The sequence below is a fragment of the Branchiostoma lanceolatum genome, chromosome 1, assembly GCF_035083965.1.
Source record: "Branchiostoma lanceolatum isolate klBraLanc5 chromosome 1, klBraLanc5.hap2, whole genome shotgun sequence".
In the NCBI taxonomy this organism is placed as follows: domain Eukaryota; kingdom Metazoa; phylum Chordata; class Leptocardii; order Amphioxiformes; family Branchiostomatidae; genus Branchiostoma; species Branchiostoma lanceolatum.
In genome coordinates, this window is record NC_089722.1 from 37,848,327 (window position 1) to 37,868,934 (window position 20,608).

A 20,608-nucleotide genomic window follows, 5' to 3' on the forward strand; every position below is an offset into this window, starting at 1 on the left:
GCTAGTTTGCACCGCAAAACACCGATCCAAGCTGTCAATCAAGATAAACAGTTTCATTTCGTACGACAGTGGATGGAGGTCCGCCAAGTTCTTGCATTTCTACGTTTGTGTTTTGATGGAGGTACATGTATGTAGGCCATGCTATCAGTCCTTAGACTATACTATGTATTCTAAACTATGCAAACTTCAAATATAGAAGACAAGAAAGGAAAGGACAATCAAATGTGAAAAGACGGATTCGACACTCTTGAATTTCAATGAAAGAAAATACTTTTTTAGATTATCAAAGACAGCAACATGAAAAAATACACTTCTGCATATAGACGTATAGTTTACCAATAAAAATTAATCTGCACAAGGGCACAAGTTAAACAACAATGTAGAATAAGAACGCATGAAACGTAGTTGGGTAAAAATCAAACATAATATCAAGTTATGCTTACATCCGAAAAAGCAAACATTGGGAAGAATTAAAAACATTGACGATTTAAACAAACAGAATCATCTTCAGCCTACACTCTATTGATTCTATGCGCACTGCAGTGACGTCACTAACATCCCATCCACCCGTCTGAAGTCTCGCGAGGATAGCCCCTGACCACGCGGTAACGGGTCTCGCTGTACTTCCAGTAGTGTTTGCCCTTGAAGAAATATACGTGGCCTGTGAAGCAAAAATAAGACATAAAACATCGCTTGTGAGCCATACGCCTTTCTTACCATACATAAAATGTCTTCACAATCTTCCATAACGTGAATCACGCCCTTGTAGATTGTGAAGAAATTTTAGGACATTGGGGTGTCTAATTAAAAATTTGAGAGACATTTCTTTTCTGTATTCATCATACAAGTTCGATGATTTCAACCTATTGTACTATATATTCACTATATTTCATGACAAAACAGGACAGTCACATCCAGTACGGAAAAATGCCAAACGGGGTTCGAAAATGTGATTTCTTTTAACGTTTATAAAAAAACCGCCTACGCTGTAGAAAACAAAATCTTCTTTAATTGGAGAAGATAAGACTAAGAAGCATGCATAGTCAATGGATAGGGAACAGCCTGTTCAGTAGTGAACTCCCCTCTCCCAGTAATGACCCTTTCCAGTAGACGGCGATCGATGAGCAAGCGTACAGTGACCAAAATTGATTTTTTTTCTCTTGAATTATGATGCAAAATGTATACGTATGACTCAACACACAACAGACACACAAAACCTTTCTAAAAAATTGTTCTGTATCTATGACATTTATTGGTCTGTCAAATCTTAAGTGGCAGCCATTGAGAAATCCACCGAGATTGAAGTTGAAGATAAGAAAAACATACCATCCTCCGTTGCTTCAAAAGCGGCGTCGATGTGAGTGGGCAGTCCCCTCCACACGGTGATGGGACGGGGGAAGCCGGGGTCAATCTCACCCTTCAATTCGTCATAGCGCCAGTAATACTCGTCCTGAGAACAGTAACATCATCAATATGGCAAGCACATTGAATCCACGCTTTAGTATTACATGGAATGGGTTACAAGGGTTACAAGGAAAAATCGGGCCGCTAAGCCAGTTCCTTCGGCGGCCAGAGGTAGTCAGTACGCCCAATCTACCTTAACGCTACGGCGAGTTGGTGCCCTAGGAGTGGACCGGGCCGCCGAAGGAACTGGCTTAGCAGCCCGATCCTAGTCTGGTTCCCATGGTACAGTTAACCTAGAAACCTGTCTAGATCGTCGTTAGGCCGGGTGCTCAAGTTCAAATGTAGCGAAACAACTAATCATGTAGCGAAACAACTTGTATCATGTAGCGAAACACCTTTGTGCCAAGTATACGTAGCGAAACAACTTATGCCATGTAGCGAAACGACTGTAGCGAACTGACAATGTAGCGAAACAACGGGTCACCGGGAAGTTTACCTGGGCTGCAACACCGGGTGCCCCAGTAAACATACTACATGTACGATAACACCCAGGCAAATTTACAACACACCACATCAAGTGTGAGCAGATGAAAATACTTGACGGAAACTAAAGAGATTTTCAAAAACTTGAATGGCTTTCATTATTTCTGCCCAGGTGTTTGAACTAACGTTCACCCTGAAGCTTATGTCAGGCTAAACAAAGTTAAGAAAATATAAAGTATAAGGTAGGCTACAAAAATGTTTGCTTAATGATTAGCCATTAACTTTTGGTTTGGAATGAAATTAACAAAAATGAAGTACACGTGATGATACCATAAAGCATGAAGTGTACACGTGACTACACCATGAAAATCACGCAGTGCACACGTGATCATATGCATACTCACCTTGAAGAAGTATGTTTTCCCCGTAGGCCGCCAGGGTAGCGCAGCGTCCACGGAGTCCACGGGGAGGCCGAAGCGAGAGATGGGCTGAGGATACCCGGGCTCCGGCAGGATACCCTCAAACAACCAGAACAGGTTTTCTGGAATACACTCAATGTCTTAGAAGATATGTTCCAAGAAAGATCAAGAAAACATGCAGTAAAAAAATATTCGGTTTGTAGAATTTTTTAGATATGTTCACATGCACAGTTCCACAACAGATTCTATTTCTTGTTGCTGTTGTTGTTGTTGTTGCTGATGATGATGATAACGATGCTGATGATGATGATGACGACGATGATAATGATATTAAATGATGATGTACCATCCACTGCAGCTATAATTTTATCTGAGAAATGACACACATCTTGAGCAAAGATAGGGTTTCTGTACTTCAATCTTACTTCTCATCTTACTCATTAAAAAGTTGGTCGATTTGAAAAGAAAAGGTATATTTAATATTGAACGATGTATCTTGTCGTTACACTCTTTTCCATTCATGTTAAAATTGTGTGTATGTCTGTGTATGTAGGTGTGTGTGTGTGTGTGTGTGTGTGCATGTGTGTGTATGTATGTGTATGTCTATGTGTGTGTGTATGTGTGTGTGTGTGTGCGCGCGCGCGAGCGCTAATACTGTAACAGTAATACTGTTTAATTTGTATAATGATATTGGGTAACAAACAGATATCACTGTAACTAGTACTGACGTATTCACCGACAATCATGCCAAGTATCATCGTTACAACAGTTTTGGGTCAATAAAGATGTCCAGTCTCACCGCTGAAGAAGATGAGCTTGCCGTCATGGATCCTCTCGTACGCGGCGTCTATCTTGTTGGGCAGTCCGGACCAGAAGTGGGTGATGGGGTCAGGCCCGGACACACGGTTGTTCCTCTGGTTGATCCGGAAAAAGTACACATCCTGTAGGGGTGAGGAAAGAAGAAAAAACCTCGGTTAAAGATGGGGGGGGGGGGGCTGTGGTGTAGTGGTCTACGTTTCTGTTACTTACCACATCTGGTTCTGATTACTTGGAACCAAAAGGCCCAAGTTCAACTCCCGGGTAGGACACCTCTGGACAAGAGGCGCATTGAGTCATACCAAAGACTTTATAAAAATGGTACATACTTCTGAAACAGTATGGAGATAAACACACTCCACTGCCAGTGGACTAGCCCCCTGCTGCAGTGATTGCACCACAGTGTGGCCCAGGGCTATGAAACATTGATGGGCACCGCCCTATACACCTTATGGTGTGGGAGTATTTTAACTTTAACTAAAGATTGGGGGAGAGAAATCAAATGGGTAAACAGAAAGAAAATATGAAGGTTTGGAATATATAAGCGTCATTGGAAAAAAGCAATCTAAAATACAAAATAGAAAACAAGTTGCCAAGCAACTACAAAGTCCTAAAAGAAGTCTAATAATAGAACAAATGTGTCTAGAGTGTAATAATTATATTTATTAGATTTAAAAACTAACAACCAAGTACGCCATTAAATACACATGGCGCACTTGGTTGTTAGTTTTAACTCTTTTTCGTTATCCATTCGGACTAATTCACACAAACTTTCTTGGAAATTAGAACAGCGCAATGTGTTCTGAAAAATCGGGTTAGTTATATAAAGAAGACGAGATATCTGCTGTGGAATATAGTGAGTAATTCGAATCTTTGCGGTTGAAACGTATTTAACGTTTTTCCATTATGTTTTCCTGCCGATACAAATATTTAAAAAATGTACCTTTAAGAAGAACAACTCTCCCCGGAATTGGAAGACGGCGTCGAACTCGGCACGTCGGCACCGGTCGGGAAGAGGACTGCACTCGGGAATGATCGGGTCCGGCTTTTCGGCCTGACCTGACAAACGAAAATAACCACAAACGTTAAGTAAATGCCTTTAACAGACAGATTCTTTATGCAAATAAAGATACCATGCACTATAAGTTTCGTTTTTCCTTACATTTACAGCTGTCTTGAGAAGCGAGAAGACCTGTACATGTACATACAAGTATACAGTAGACATTACAGCTGTAGTAAGACGCCCTTATATCACTGTAAAGGCACTTTTGCTTTGTCACCACGACCTGTACTTAGCTTGTAACATCATAAGCATACAATTAAGGCATTTCGTTCATTAATCTCTACAATTGGATAAAATACAGAGAAACGGGGGTGCAGAAGGGTTGATGTCTATATCTATCGCCCGAAAGTCGGCCGTCTGCAAGAATATGTGCCTTGTCACTAAAGTGATGAAATTCTACGGACGTTCTGTATATAAAATCATCAGAGTGTTTTCACTTGACGTCACAGTGGCAGTCTGTCGGGATGTAAGGCGGAAACGATGTAATAGAATACTTGTTACGTACACAAATTCCAATGTTTTTCGTCCAAGTTACTAGCCTGGGTGCCATCCTATTTCTAACGGGGGCCCCTACACTCGCTACCCTAAAGTTGCGAGTGTAGGAGCCTCCGTTAGAAATAGGATGGCACCTAGGCTACCAAGTTACAGGTTTAACCGTCCAACATGGCGGACCATACTTACGTCATAATCACGTGATAGCAAACACCCTAAGAGGACTAACCGTAAAGACTCTGTATGGCCATCTTGTCGTCCGGGTGCATGCAGTAGTTGTCCTTGTAGATGTAGGCGGGGAACATGATGGTTCCGGGGACGGGCGTGTGGCTCAGGCCCAGGGCGTGCCCAAACTCGTGAACCGCCACTTGGAACAGGTTGGTCCCTGCATGGGAAGGGCAGCAAGTCAATAAATAAATAAATCAACCAACCAACTGTAGTTGAGGTCTCATTCCTGTATTGCTCCGAGTGGCTAAAGGAGTCCGTGCCCCAAAAATGAATGGCTGCAAGAAATTAGCAGGTGAAGTTCGGCAGCCGTGCGCGAGGTCGGACGTCCACAGCCCGACATGGTCGGTAATGCGGTCGAGCGCTTTCAGCTGGAAAGTGCCTATTTTGGGGGTGTAGCTAAGTCCAGTTTGTAATTGCCATAAAAAGGAATTGTATTCCAACTGGTAGTTGGCAATTTTTCATATGATCTAGGGTAAATGTGCTCAACAGAGAATGAATGACCTTGGTACATTTCCTATATATGTGCTTCATTACGAACGCGCCCATGACCATGTAAAACACGTAAACCTATGGGGCGAAAAAAACTCATGAATAAGACCTTGATAAACTGGGGAACCCTGCCGGCCTATAGCTAAGCCGACCTTTTAAAGTGTTTATATACATCACCCAATGGCGGACCGTGTCGTCTGGAGGGACAGAGCAGCCTTAGTCCGGACAAGCCGCCCGACATGATGACGATGAGATACAGTAAGGGCCCTGTCACACTTGTGCGTTTATTCAAGTGCGCGTGATCGTGAGTTGCCCATTAACATTTTTTGGGGTTAAGTAAGGTTTTCAGGGGAAAACTTGTTATCTACGTTGACCCACCATTGTGTACCCTAGTGATCGAACCTAAGAAATCACTTATTCGGCTGCAAACTTAACCTACGCAACCCATGCGGACTTGTACATACGCACAAGTGTGACAGGGGTTATTGATATACATTAGTATGTATATAGAAAATGTTAGGTATTACATGCAAAGCTGCGAAATCTGTTCACAATTATTATACGAGAACTGTTTGCTTATTTATTTTGTTTGTTTGTTTGTTTGTTTTGTATTTACCCTCGGGAGTGTTTAGAGTCCACAGCTCGTCCGCGTCGAAGTGCGTGTCTCCGTCGATGTAGTACGTGTTGGAGTCGCGAGGGGGCTGGAAGGCGTGCGCCAGTCTCAGGCCTCGCCCGGTGTGGAAATCAAACCTGGAGAATAGGTCAGAGAAAGTGTGTTTGAGAACGGGACAAAAACCTCTGTGCCTCCCATCTCCTTTATTCGTTCTTCTTTCCAAGAGAAATCAATTAAGACGAAGCAGAAAACAATGACACATCCGTACGACTTTAAACCGACCGACAATCGTAACGACACATCCAAGACACATCCAAGAATGCCTTTTATTTCATGTCGTAAGCTTGTCGTGCGACGAAGGCGACTGCACTTCAAGTCTGCCTACGTAAAATATCATGTATATCATGTTAAATATCACGACAAAGAGGACAATAAACGAACCCGTTGGATCAAGGAGGCCTCTGGATAAGGAAGACAACACCAGTGATGAACAGAGACGAGGGGGGATACAAACTCAGCCACGTTTGGATCATAGCATGTCCAGGATAAAAGGTACAAAAACCGGATGTTCTGCTGCAGTACCAGGGTCACACACCATGGGGCCGAAAATCGACCTTGACCATCTTCCCAACACCTACCCCCATACTAAATATCATTTCAATTTATTTGGAGGGTCTAAAGTTATAATGACCATAAATATCCGGAAACACAGACACACAAAAAAAAATACGTCTAATTCTAATGGAGGTTACAAAACAATAGGCCAGAAAAATTATTGGGAAAGGCACGACTTTCCTCACACCACCCAGGTATGAATGGGTACATGACTTCGGTTAGGGAAGGTCGTATTGAGGTCACCTGCTGGCGCTGAATGGCAGCCGCCCAGACCCTTGCGACAGTTACACAAAGTGCAAGTGAGGAGCAAATATGTATCTGTTGTGTTTAATGTAATTATAAACCTTGCAGCAATTCAGTACTGGCTGCCATTGCACGGGTCATTTCTGACCAGTAAACAATTATCATTTTTATGATGATGATGATATTGTTCACCTGCCGTCGAACGGAGATCCGTCTTGGTGGTCTCCGGTGACGAACTTGACAACGATGTCGACCCGGCCCGACGGGACGTGTGTGAAGGTAAGCGGGGTGTAGTCCGACCACACCCGGAAGGCGTTCCGTATGGCCTCGTGGACCTCGGTCTCTGTCAGGTGGGACGTCAGAGTCTCCAGTCTGGGGAGACAATAGAAAAACTTATTCCCATTTTTCAACAACTGAAAGAAGTCGAGACTAAGTACTTTAAAAACTTTATTCAATATTTACAACATCGCGGGCTGAGACAACCTGAATTGCGTTGCAATTCACAACATTTACAGCCATTAACAACAGGTCATCATTTCATAAGATTAAGAAGATTAGCTATCATAATAAGACTACGTACATGTACTGTGAACCTAGACTGATATGTGTCAATAATCATATGTCTTTTAGTTCATTCAATTGTGTTTGTAGAGTAACAATATTGCATTGGTAAGATGGTAGAAGTATACAAATTGAAAGTTTTGATTAGTAAAAAGTTGTTAACAGTTTCATTCATTCAGTCGTATCTGTTCCGGCCTAAATTGCCTGTGTTATCGGGCTAGCATGCAGAATTCGCGTAGCAGTCATTTGATAGGTAGACTGCTTGGAATTACCTTATGCACGTGTATCGGTTGAGGTGTCCTACGCCAATTAGACTGTGCCATTTAATTCAATGTAATATTACACAACTTTTATGCCCTCAAATCCAATTAGAAACAGTTTTTTTTAGACGTTTTGCTTTCTACTGTGAGCACACTTGTCTATTAGGCACTGAAAAAAATGTCACAAAAATCTGACTCGGCAAATTATATTTATGGAATTCATAACTGCACTTATCCACTATGTTCGCAAGAGGCCCCCTTCGGCCGCGAGCGCCTGACTGCATGGAAAACCGTACACGTCCGCCAATCGCTCGGATGCCGAAACTTTCCTACCTAATCCTATCAGTAATACACAAGCTTTCATCCCAAATCCTTTTTATATCAGGTGGTGTCGTTTAAAGAGAATTTATGATTCACCTAAACACACCCTCACTGACAATCTAAAAAGGGATGCTGGGCTCAGTGACATATCTACAACAGAGCTTCGATCGCTAATGGAAGACCGGACTGAGTGGTGCAGAAGAACCCATTGTCTCCCGAGATGACATCACCGATGACCTCGCTCAAGTTCAAGTTCAAACACACCCTGTTGGGGCCTGAGTATTCATATTTTAGACTACGGGTTCTTTGGGACTGTGATACCGGCACGAGACCTTGACCAACATGTGAAGAAATAAACGATTTCTCTCTGGACACAACTATATGGAACCTATATGCGGGATATATTATCCATGAATAAGCTGCCTACCTGTTTCGCACAGTCACTGACGAAAGACAGTGGACGCTGTCTAAAACGTCTGACTGTTTCAAAATTTTATCCAGTTGCTTGAGCAACTATTTTGGGCGTATCTTATTACCTGGATGTCTAACCTTTATCAACGAGATGTCTACCTATCTGGTTTTTTTTCGTTTCAAGGCATCCTCATTTGAGGTGAAGCATGATGCTTTTTCAAGTAGCTAGTGGTAGTGCAATACGGCTTCGCTACGGCTCGCGTTTTTGGCCAAGCACACCGGGTCACCCCTACTCTTCTCGATGAGTGCGTTGGGTGCTTTTACCTGCAGAGGTTTGACGCTTGAGGCTAATGCCTGAAGCTCCCTCATACACGGGGCCGCTGGCTTTACGTCACCATCCGAAACGACGAATGCAATCTCTTACAACATGTCCGAGCTAGAGTCGACCCCTAGGATTGAACTCGGACCTTCGGATCTACCTACCTGTACGTCAGATCATTCTTGGCCCACTTGGTCCCGGACAGGGCGTACCGAGCCAGCACGTCAGGGACGCCACACCGCGGTTTCCGTATAGCTGCAAGCGTGGCGGGGTTGAGAATTCCCGTTGCTAGGAGACCGTAGCTCTTCTGGACGCTCCGAACGGCCTCGGCCACCATCCGCTTCCCTCTGCTCTTGACCACTGACGCATGCGTACTGTTGACCATCTCTTTTGGTATGTAGCCAAACTCCAGCATATAGTTCTGGGGAGAATTGTGGCGTTTGAAAACGTTGGGAAATGTGTGTAATGTCAATGTACAGATGAAACTCTCTCTTGCTGCCGCCCCCCCATATCTCTGTCTCTCTCTCTCTCTCTTTCTCTCTCTCTCTCTCACACACACACACACACACACACACACACACACACACACACACACACACACACACACACACACACACATACATACACACACACTCTCTTCTCACTTTCTCTCTCTCGCTCCCTCGGAGCTCCCTCTCTGTGTGAGAAAAGCGTCATCTAGCGGAATACAGCAGAACTGAGGATCAGACAGATCATTTACTACAGTTCTCCTGTACTCCGCTAGGCGGCGGTTTAGTACAGCAGGTAGTCTGAAGCACCATTCTATTTTTTAAACACAATTGCTCTTGTTTGCTGCAGTCTTCTGTTTATAGTTGAGCGAATGTAATAATTAGCTCAGATGTTGCCCTATTTCTTTATACTCCTGTACAATAAAATATGAGGATTACCACTCCGAGCTTGACTTCTTCTGAAGTGACGTTGTCACTTACTACGTCCTTCTCAAGTTCATGGATCAAGTCTTCACCGTCCTCTGGCCGCGATCCCTCGTCTTCTGTTCTCTCCACTGGCTGCAATAGTAAAGTTAAAACATTCATCCTCTTGCCTAGAGTCCAGCCTTCTTAACTTTAGTCCGCTACTCAAGCTTCTTGGCGGGTAGCGGAGCTTGGGTAGCGGACTAAAGCTAAGAAGGCTGGGAGCTTGGTTAGCGGACTAAAGTTAAGAAGGCTGGACTCTAGGCTAGTCATCCTCAACTGAGTTGAAACATCATGCTTTTGCAAGTAGCTAGTAGTAGCTAGTTGTATGGGGCTTCGCGTTTTCAGTCAACTGAGTCTAGTACAGTAGGTCACCCTTATCCTTCACGATAAGCGTGCTGTTGTTGTTGTTTTTTCTTTCAGAGCTAGCGGTTTGAAGCCTGAGGCTAAAGCCAAAAATGGCAAAATCACTTTATTTTTACTTGTGATATGTGTAAGTAAGTTGGAAGCGAATATCACCATGCATAGATTATGTAAATGTGTAAGTCATTTGGATAGAATTTACAAAAGCTGTAAATATTTCATGGATGTATGCCGAACTCTAGTTATTACTGTTATCTTAAAATAAGTAGAATAGATCAGTCTTGTAGGATTGTGGCCTTATAAAAATGGTTGTGAAACATTGTATATTTGATAAATGTCCAGCAATTAACTCCATTATCAACTCCTTTATGTGGTTTGTCTGGTAATTTCAGTTGGTTATGTAAAGCCAGCGACTCCGTTCTCGAGGTATTTTGTTCACCAACAGACAGACAGACACACAAACGCTGCCTAAAATATAACCTCCATGAAATTTCATGGAGGTGATTAAGTAACATTGAGTCTATTATTGAACATGTATATTCTATCATAATGCATTTTACCAACCCAGATGAACGAGAAATAGTACCTCAGTTTCAGTTGGGAGCTCCTCTATATTCTCCATGACGTCAACGTTAAAATCAGGAAGGCTCACGTCCAGTTTTTTCAGGTCTTCCCACAATCCCTCAGACCGGAAGTTAGGTGAGACAGGTCTCCTCCTCAGTGATGTCACCTTTTGTAATAGAACAAATACGTCATCTGAGAATTATCACAACAGAACATGCAAGTGACAGATCTCGAACCAGTTTACCTCATTGAAGAGATATTCTTCCGCTATGTACATTATTTAAAGGTCCATTTTGCCGATGAAATTCTCCTAGCTTTTTTCGAAAAGCGTCATAAACAGTGAACCACGGTCTAATGTCCCGCCATAAGGACTGCAACCCTTTCCAGTAGCGTCATGTGGGGTGAGCGACAAAGCTGGGATTCAAACTCGCGACTTCTTGGTCGCTATCAATTGGACTAGACAACGGAGGCTACATGGGGCCTCCATGTCCGAGCTTACCATGGACAAGGCTCGTCTACACAAATAGTGTTTTAATGGCCGCAACATGAGCCACGTCACACCTAGACAGCTACAGTGAGACGTGTTGCCTGTACGAAACGTGCATTCGAATTAAAACTGCGTGATATATATAGTGGGTGTTAACTGGTCTTAGTCTGTTTCTATTCCCTTTTAAAATACAGTCAAACCTGGTCTCAGCAACCACTCAAGTATGAACTTCCCATCATTTAACACTACGAACTTATGGCATTTTCGCATTAATCATGCAAATTACGCCCTTGTGTGCATAATTGGTATCTGTTAATTTTCCACCAGCCCTAAGGTACATATGTTACATGTATTAAAGTCTATAACACTGCAATTATATAATCAAGCCCTTATTATTCATAACTTACATATGACTCTACATCTCTTTTTAAGGCCCGATTTACCCACAAGTTTTCAGAGTCGACTCGGGCAGTGTGTGAGGAGCTTTGGGCTTCCTACTAGAAAACGCTACTTGAGTGGCCTAGGGTTCTCTTTACACAGTCCTGAACACAAACGCATGTGTAAACTCAGCCTCACCGTAGTAAGCTACCTGCATGGCCAAATCACAAAAATCCGTCCTTTCGCGACAAAATTAAAGCAGCTGAGCACAAAAACTAGAGTCGTCTACGTCTCACAGCTTGATTTGCATGTTGTTTGACAACAAGTTCAGACTGTGGGGCAAACATGTCAATCTGAAAAGCGCCGGTGTGCACTCCATACAGGCCTGAGGTCTCAGGAAAAACACATGAGCTGGCACCGCGATCTACACCAGACGACTTCCTGACAAGCGACCCCTGTGTATATTTACGAACTACAACCCTCAGTTATCCCGCTAATGATGTAGCCTGGTACACCAGGCTGTTCCCAGGGCCAGCTCCTCGGTTCCAGGCCCAACATGCCCCGAGGAAATTTTGCCACAGCCCCCTGAGTCAAACCCTGCTAGAGCCGAGGTAGCCTGGTATCCAAGCATATTATAGTCGTCGAGTGTCTTTCGTCCTCTCCGTAATCAGAGGTCTGGATACCAGGCTATAGTAGGTTAAACTTTGCATACCAGGTGCTAGAGCCGAGCAGCTGTAGTCTGGAGTCCAGCATTATTAGCTTCCTCCCGCTACCCAAGCTCCGCTCCTCGCCAATTCGGAGCTTGGGGAGCGAACGGAAGCTAATAAGGCTGGACTCCAGGCTAGAGCAGCTGGCCTATATAGGGTCTGTTAACAGTCTGGCTAGATATAGGTTAGATATCTGTCCGTTTTCGGCTGCTACTAGTAGTCGCTCCCTTGTGAACAGTAGTATGTAGCGACGGCTGGGAAGCCACGCAAAGCCGAAGACGGATGGATACCAGGCTAGCACTAGTAATGAGGCGAAGGCATCGGAATTTAGCGCCAAACCTGTTTTTGCGAGGACCGGCAAAATTGGACATATTTGGACTCTGCCAAGTTCATTGTAGAGAGAGGATGTAGATAATCACCCCATGTTGTTTACTCTCAGACGCGAGACCGGCTGACTTCCGTTTGGACTCGCACCGCGCAAGGGTGGAGGGCCGACAAACCGGTAAGTCATCGTTTGTTATTCATACAAACTATAGCTATCTCTCTGTAAATATTTGGGCAATGAATTAGAAATAGACATGTAGGGCGTCTTCATGCCTTTTCGTGAAGCGTAGAGGACTGTCTAAATTCATTGTCAATCGTCAGTAGACGACACAATCTAAATTCAATGTTAAGCGTAACATATGTCGTTAAATTATTCGTGAAGGGTAATTGCTTGTTTTGATTCTACGATATTTGTTATATTGAATTCATTATTGACAAATTATTCGGTATAGTTAAATCGTTGCCAGGACACATACACCCCCATGCATACTCTCTGTAGGAATTTGTCACAGTGAAGCTAGAAGTGGTGAACTTTACGATCGTTTGTCTTGAGCATTATATTACAATATGTATGCACAGAATCATCGGAGTCGCCGATAGAGCGACTAACATGAAAAAAACCGCGGATTATTACAAATCGTGTATCGTGAGCACATTGCGGACGGATTCTGCACTGTACGTGTAAGAATGTTATTGTTGTCCTTAACGTCTATTACTGTAAATGCAGAAATGTTCGCGGTGGTTTTATGTTACGCGAACTCAAAACCACCGCGAACATTTTTGTCCAGTACTGTAGCAGTATGTGACTTTAGCGCTGCCGCAAACTTAAAACCACCGCTAATACTCCATTCTCGTCTTAAGTAGCGCGAAGTTAAATGCATTTACAGTACTTCGTTAGACTTTGTCTCTATGTGCTCTTCTGGGCTGAAGTTCACCGTCAAGTTCCCTTGATGTTATCCCATGGTGACTTTAGCCTGCGTGTTGTTTTGGAAGCTATACTCGCCAAGCAGAGATTGGAGGGAGAGATCATTACATTCTTCTTACTTTGCACATCAGAGAACAGCTGTCAGAGAGCGACTGGAAGATATTGAACGACTCTCCCCCCAACCTCTGCTTGGAGAGTAAGAATCTATACATGCTTGCTAACTCGTAGATAGCACCAGCATGTACGATTATAGATTTAATGGAACTTTAATGATGCAATCTGGATGTTTGTTATATTTTGTTTGATCCCCAATACCTCTTCTCTCGTGCCCTCAATAAAAAGCGGCCTGCAGGCCCATTATCGTAAAAGCTTCTCATAAACAAAGTTCAAACTAAACTTTCCTTTCTTGGGTTGCATGGCAATCGCAGTTCAGTGTTGTGTGTTGACATGCCCCCCTCCCCCACCGAAATAGACCAGACAAAGATGATATGACGTACCCTCATCGCATGGCCCTTGTGATGTCTGTTATCTCGATGAATATCCCACTCATCCTCCGGTAAACTCAACACAACGTCCGACAATAACGTGCACATCCATACCAGCGTCAGCAGTGTTCTAAAAACTGTCTCTGATCGCCAGACTACGCCGAGAAGTAACTTCTGACCGGCAGCCATGATTTTTTTCGTCGGTAAACCTGGAGTTTTTGTAATGAAAACCAGCTGTTTCTGAGAGAACCCCGACCGCGGGTTGCCCCTAGTCACGTGATGTGGGTTGCTAAGGTCGAGAAGCAGATGTTGAGGACCATTTTCGTGAATCAAACTGCCTCCTCAATTTAAAGTTTGACATAGAAAAGATACGAAACGGTTCCCTAATTTTCTCGTGGTTGCACTATCCAATGAACGTTGCCCTATCCTACCTGTTGCTCTACTAAATCTAGTACTATAAATGCAGAAATGTTCGCTCAGTGTGACGATCAGTACTCGTTCGTAACTTGTCACGACATTTCTAATGGGTTCTTTGATAAGGACCAGGTAGCTACATGTAAATAAGGATTAAAACCAGGCCACAGAAGGTGTGGAAAGAGTCAGCCCGTTTTGATAACTCTCAGACAGGCCTAGACGACGACAAGGACGTAGGTTTTAGGCCACAGCAAGTAAATTTCTGGATGACATCAGCGCGCTCATTGATTTTCGCCTGATTTTGAAATAAAAAAACAATATTTTTTTAACCTTCGACAATGGTCAACCTACCGAAAATAGTACCATATGTCGCAAACTTTAGTGTACAGAAACCTTGTCTCTGCCGTCTTGCTATACAGACCCGGATCTGAATTTATAATTTATCATTTTAATGTTGACATCAGTGTTAGTTAATGTTTTACTGAATACAGGGATAAAAGACGTGTTGTAATACCGTGTTTTATCACTTCAATTCTTCTGACATGCTTTATGTTATTGTAGTTTGAAAATTTGGATTTCTTTTTTGCCCGCCTTTTTTTCGCCCACTAAATTTGGAGTCTGCAGAGGATGTACAAGTAGAAGCCTGCCTTTTATCATTTTTCTTTCAATAACACTAATTCGAAACTGTTCAAGGTTTCTGTTCAGATGTTGTTGAGACGTGATTCAAAATTAGTATTGTAAAGGATACACATCCAGCAGAAAAAAAGTCGCAAACGTTCTATGTCTAAAACCTTACGCGTTGTGTGGGGTAAATGATTTGTGTCAGTGCTTCAAAGGTATGTTTGAGGGCCTGCATGCTCTTTTCCAGAAGGTGTGGGCAGCCTTTTTCCATTTCTCGTAATTCGTAGGGAGAGCAATCTTAGTCACGTAATTCGTAGCGAAGCGACCAGATTTTGAGTAATCGCCTTCCTTGATTTAGATACGTATTGGGTTCTTCTGAATTCAGCATAAAACGTTGTCGGGACCCCCCATGCAGACCCTCATGTTTGTTATCGGTAAACCACTGTGGCGCTCCATATCATTTGTAACGATACCGCCAATCGTAAAGGTTGGGCCACAAATTGTCTGTTTAAAAGGTAGTTCATGTGTAAACTGTCTACCAATCAGATTCTGACCATTCCCAGACATCAGACTGTTGAAGAAATGACAGCGCAGTACTAAAGCGTCATCTAGCGGAATACAGCAGAACTGAGGGTAGACGGATCGTTTACTACAGTTCTCCTGTATTCCGCTAGGCAGCGCTGGGAGTCCATGAAGAAATCGGAGGCTTCCTTGGGACTTTATAGGAGTCGAATACATGTTCTGGCATTATACCTATCTCCACCCCATCTTGCTGCTTTCAACGCGCCACCATACTGTAGCAACGACGTTTAAGTATTGAAATATTTGTAGTCCGAATATATATATGTCTAAATGGCAATGCCCTTGCGTGCTGAATTAGTTTAATTTGCAAACAGAATAACATTCGTGAGAGCAAAGGATTTAGTCAGGTAACTGGTTACATACATCCAGGACGTGACGCGTTTCCTTTGAACTTGAAGGACACTTTAACTACATGTACACTTTACTCCGTCCAATCTACATTCTCATAACATTACCTTTTCACTAGTGGCTGCGACCGCGCATAGAAGTGGCTGTGGTAGGATAGACTCTGTATTTGCTAAATTAGTTAAAATAAATGGTCTTTCTCTACCTTGTAGGTTTTGGCACCCCCCTGATTTAGTGAGATGGTCTTCAACTGGGTTTCTGAAGCCTGTAGGACCTATCCGAGGGCTCTGATTAGGGGGGTGTATTATATATGGAGAATAGCCGTATAGAATTTGTCAGGAATGAATCTGATGACAGTTGACATAACTGGTTAGTATTTGAGGGTAAGCTTTTGTAGTCTGATGTTTTGATTCCTGAGATAACGACACCTTCTTTTTCTTCACGTCCCCATAGGGCTACATGCTTTGCTGGCATTTATTGTAACTGTTCAGTCCCCCCTGCGACCAAAGATTTGATAGATCGACCGCTCAACAAATCACTTTATTATGCTCAGGTCCCATTTCCGATCCTGGGCCCGGCCGGGCAGCTTGCGGGAACGAAAATATGATATAGAAGACATCAAAAGACATAAAACGTTAAACAAAATCACTCCCAAAACAGTTGTGTATTTTCCTGATATAAATTTATCATTTTTCGTTTTCACAAACAGCCCGGCCGGGCCCCGGATGGAAATATAGGGCCGAAGCATTACTTAGACTATTAGGGGCTTCCGTTGCGTCGAACATATAAGGTTGTTGCGGAAATAATGATACGAAATAAGATGTAAGTTGCGAAAATAAAACACGACTTCTTTTACATCTCGTTTAAAAGTTTCTGTGCCTTTGACGTCTTAGGCTTGACGTCATATTAAGATTATAAAACCAAGGGTCAAACAAGTCCAATTTTTGGTCGCTGTACTGTAGCTTAGCGATCACTGTTTAGTGCGAAGGGAGCCTGAGGAATATAATCCTTTGCTTTTTTTATTTGTTTGTTTATTTGTTTGTTTGTCTAGTTGTGTTTCTGTTATCCCCAATTAACATATGAACTACATCCTCGGTGCTTTGTTATCCGTGGAACTGTTAGAGTCGCCAGGCATTATGGGTAAGGGGGTGAAGTCCGCCATTTCTGATCGCCTTCTTGTTGTGGAATGTTAAGTTTTTTGTTGCTTTTGTTTTTATTCAAGAAAATATCATACTAATACAGATAATCACAAATATACATAATAAAGAATAAACTACATGAAAAAAACAAGGACAGCTAGTTCAGTCTGAAGAACAAAAGATGATGCGTACCTTTCAACGAATTTAAGATACATCAAAGTACTGAACCAAGAATAACAAACTTAAATTGTAATTCAGGAAATAGTTTCATCAGGTAGGTAAAACATATGATAATGGAGATTCTTTTTTTCACAACCAGTAAATCTCACGGTGTCTGGTTGCGAAAAAAGAAAGAGTCACAATATCTTAAAATGTAATTGTAATTGGGATGCTAACATTGCTGTAGCCATGTAACTATTAGTAACATTTACGTTTTTCTTTTGTCATTTGACACTACACGAACATTGAGGTCTTGGCTTCAGCGTACACAATGTGACTGTGTTAGATTAGAACTCCGCTGGCACGCAGGTATCTTGGAAAGCGTGATGAAAGAAAAGCATATGCCGATTAAGTGCTTCTCTTGAAATAGGAAATGCCATATGTCAGCATCCCCTCCCTCTGTGAATGTGTTAACCTTTATACCCCCTTCTGTTGGAAGTGTTTCGTCAATACATTCCTTTGACACCGAGACTAAACATGGAAGAGTAATCCCGCGCACCCTAACTTGACAGTTTTCTCTGTAAGGTTTATAAACCTGTAAACTGTACTAACAAAGGAAACTGCTGTTCGAAGGAAGCCATAGGCGCCTAGAATCAACTTGTTTTAGAAGGCACGACTCAACCACACGTATATGTGACACCGCAGTACCCCCTCTCTATTAGCTACATTTGTAGCCAAAATATTGATATAGTCGCTAATTCAAAGGTTCTCCTTACAGCGGAAGTGTACCTTCCTCCTGCAAAATAAGTAGTACCCCCTGTCTATTAGCTACAATGTATTATGGTGTCACTTGCATATTTCTTGACGATCAACTGCGAGAGAGATAGAAAGAAAGACAGGCAGAGACAGAGGTTGAGGGAGTGAAAAACAGATCAAGTCATCCCAGAGACAAGTGCGTGTTGAAAAGCTGACGTCTTACAGTTTGTGTAAGTACATGTAAGTCAATGGCTACTATTTAACCCTTGCAACAGCTAGTGCACACATTTAACAATGCATCATTACGCCATTAGTACAATTACGGTCTTTATCAGTTTATTATCCAGACCAACGCTGATTAGTATTGTTACAACGCTACTCACATGTTTATAAGTCTGCCGTGACGAATCATTTACTTAGGTTAATTGGAGTTAGTTGACCCCTGTTATGTATATCCTGTGGGTTTCTTAAGGGCCTTAAGGCTAACAATGCCCACGTATCTCCTGTGTAGTGTAAACAACACGTTATGGCCCTGGGCCAAATCAAACAAAGTATGACTACATAGCGGTTAGACCACTTTTCCGCTAGACCGCGCTCACAGAGCGAGCGTTCAGCGACAAACATTTTATTTGTGTAACCGTTTATTACAGGTTCGCGTAGCAAAACCTTTGTTGAATGCTTTGGCATGTGTGGTGGCCGCCATCTTGATTTTGTGACGTCGCAGGGTAGCCATACCATTTCATTGGGAGGGTGTTCTTTGGGGTCGCTAGCGTTCTGTCTATTTTTAACAAATCGGCACACGACTATCACACATCCAACTCAAATGAAAATTCTATACCAATTCATATCTATAAAAAGACCCCGTAATCACTGAACTAATATAGCAAACCTGAAGTATATATAGCACAAATACTTAACTCTTGTTTCATAATTGGAATATGGGGCAAGATGTAAAAGTATCACTCAAGAGACAACAAAGCCACAAAACAAAAATATTAGATCTTTATTCATGAAATTCATTAAGCAATCGGCTAAATCATTGGTCTCTCGGCAGTTGCAGCGAGATCGCATCCTCTAGTGGGGCACGGTGTAACATTTGCACAGGATGGAGACCGTAGAGCGACAAAAATAGGATTTATATGACCTTTAGATAGCACGCTATATATTGAACATGTTTCATGATATAGAACTATGATTTGAAAGACAACAAAACATCCAAAAGTTCTTTTTTTTTTAATACTAATATCATTAAAATTCGTGCTAATACGTTTTCATCAGTGCATAATCTATTAACGGATGCGTGACACACTGTTTAGTAAACCCTGTTTCTAAAACTCTGCTATATGAATCGACAAAACAAGCAATGGAAGGAAGTCCTATGTTTAAAAAAAGGTAAAATTCGTGCGAATACGTTTTCATCAATGCATAATCTATCAACGGATGCGTGACACACTGGTTAGTAAACCCTGATTCTGAAACTACTATTTGAATCGACAAAACAAGCAATGAAAGGAAGTCCTATGTTTAGAAAAAACGCAAACCCCAAAATACCCTCTATTAACACATGCCAGCATAAGTGCCAGTGAGTCACAATAATTGTGTGGTTTATAATTGGGCTTTTTTTAAAAACAGTTCGCTTGTGTTCGGTCGTATCTTACACATATAGCATACTCCACCTAACGTTACACTGCAATACAACTGTCCAAGCAGATGAGGGGTTCCGGCTGGTTTTTGACGTGTTTTTAGGCATTTTTGTCGGGCTTTCATGTACTTTTTTTGTGTGTCGCCAGCCCACACGAAGGGGTTTGAAGAGACCCAAAAAATGACAAAGTAGAAAGCCCGACAAAAAACACAGCGAAAACCAGACGGAACCTCTCCACTGCTTGGAGAGTACTGCAATACTGCCAAGCCACAAAAAAGAGCACACACGCAACAAGTTATTTCCTGTGATCACAAGCTGTTTTGCTACGGTAAATCGTTCATAAGAAAAAAAGTCTTGCCTTCCATCGACAAAACTGCATACCAATAACATATCTGGGTGTTGAAGATGTCACTTTAAACGCATGACTCACAAAAAAACGGGACAAAAATAGTCTATTTTTACCCCCGATGAATAGCACGTAAGTTGACCGCTGTTATTTTAAGCCTAAGTGAGCCTGCAAAATGTTGGGTTCCGTTTTCCTTTGGCGGGAAATCCGCTTCTTTGTGTTTCTTTCGAATGGATAAACAAAGTCATGGTGAAAACACTGCCAACTAATCATGAGTGTGACATAATTTTAGATATATTTTGAATTCCATTCTGATACGATCATCGGCTGGTAGTGGTTTATTAATTCATTCGTCCATTTATCCATTCATTCGTTCGCCCATTCGTTCGCCCATTCCTCCGGCCATTCATTCATTCATTCATTTATTCCTTCCTCTGCATGAAAATTAGAGTTTGTAGCTAGATTAGAAGGTTGCGTTTTGTATAAAAGTAGTTATAAATTGTAAAACTAAATGAACAAATCAAGAAACCAAAGGGTTTAAGCAAATTTTAATTCACTCCATTCCCCTTGACTTTTTTTAACCTTCATTTAACCTTGAAATATTACATTAGTTTTCTTCGTTTGAAACCCAAGCCATATATCTAGGTATATGTAACCATTGAGAGGTGTAGAATTTCATGCGGA

At 42.3% G+C, this 20,608-nt stretch overlaps 1 protein-coding gene across 1 annotated transcript; it reads right to left on the bottom strand.

The window, feature by feature from the left end:
• Positions 1–267: 267 nt before the first annotated feature.
• LOC136421776 (interstitial collagenase-like) lies at positions 268–14,133 on the bottom strand. The gene is made up of 12 exons (XM_066409330.1): positions 13,933–14,133; positions 10,637–10,780; positions 9,664–9,783; positions 8,902–9,158; positions 7,058–7,237; positions 6,011–6,144; positions 4,907–5,062; positions 4,066–4,181; positions 3,106–3,247; positions 2,292–2,428; positions 1,327–1,450; positions 268–661 (listed from the first exon to the last, which is right to left on the bottom strand). Exons 1-12 carry the CDS (start codon positions 14,107–14,109, stop codon positions 552–554), a joined length of 1,797 nt encoding a protein of 598 aa, XP_066265427.1. The 5' UTR covers positions 14,110–14,133; the 3' UTR covers positions 268–551.
• Positions 14,134–20,608: the final 6,475 nt, after the last annotated feature.

Excerpts from the sequence above, each read along its gene's own strand:
- LOC136421776 (XM_066409330.1), bottom strand. The coding sequence starts at position 14,109 with ATGGCTGCCGGTCAGAAGTTACTTCTCGGCGTAGTCTGGCGATCAGAG. Across the intron at positions 7,238-8,901 it reads AAGAATGATCTGACGTACAG|ACTGGAGACTCTGACGTCCC; the intron begins GTAGGTAGATCC and ends TTGTCTCCCCAG. Across the intron at positions 4,182-4,906 it reads GGCCATACAGAGTCTTTACG|GTCAGGCCGAAAAGCCGGAC; the intron begins GTTAGTCCTCTT and ends TTCGTTTGTCAG.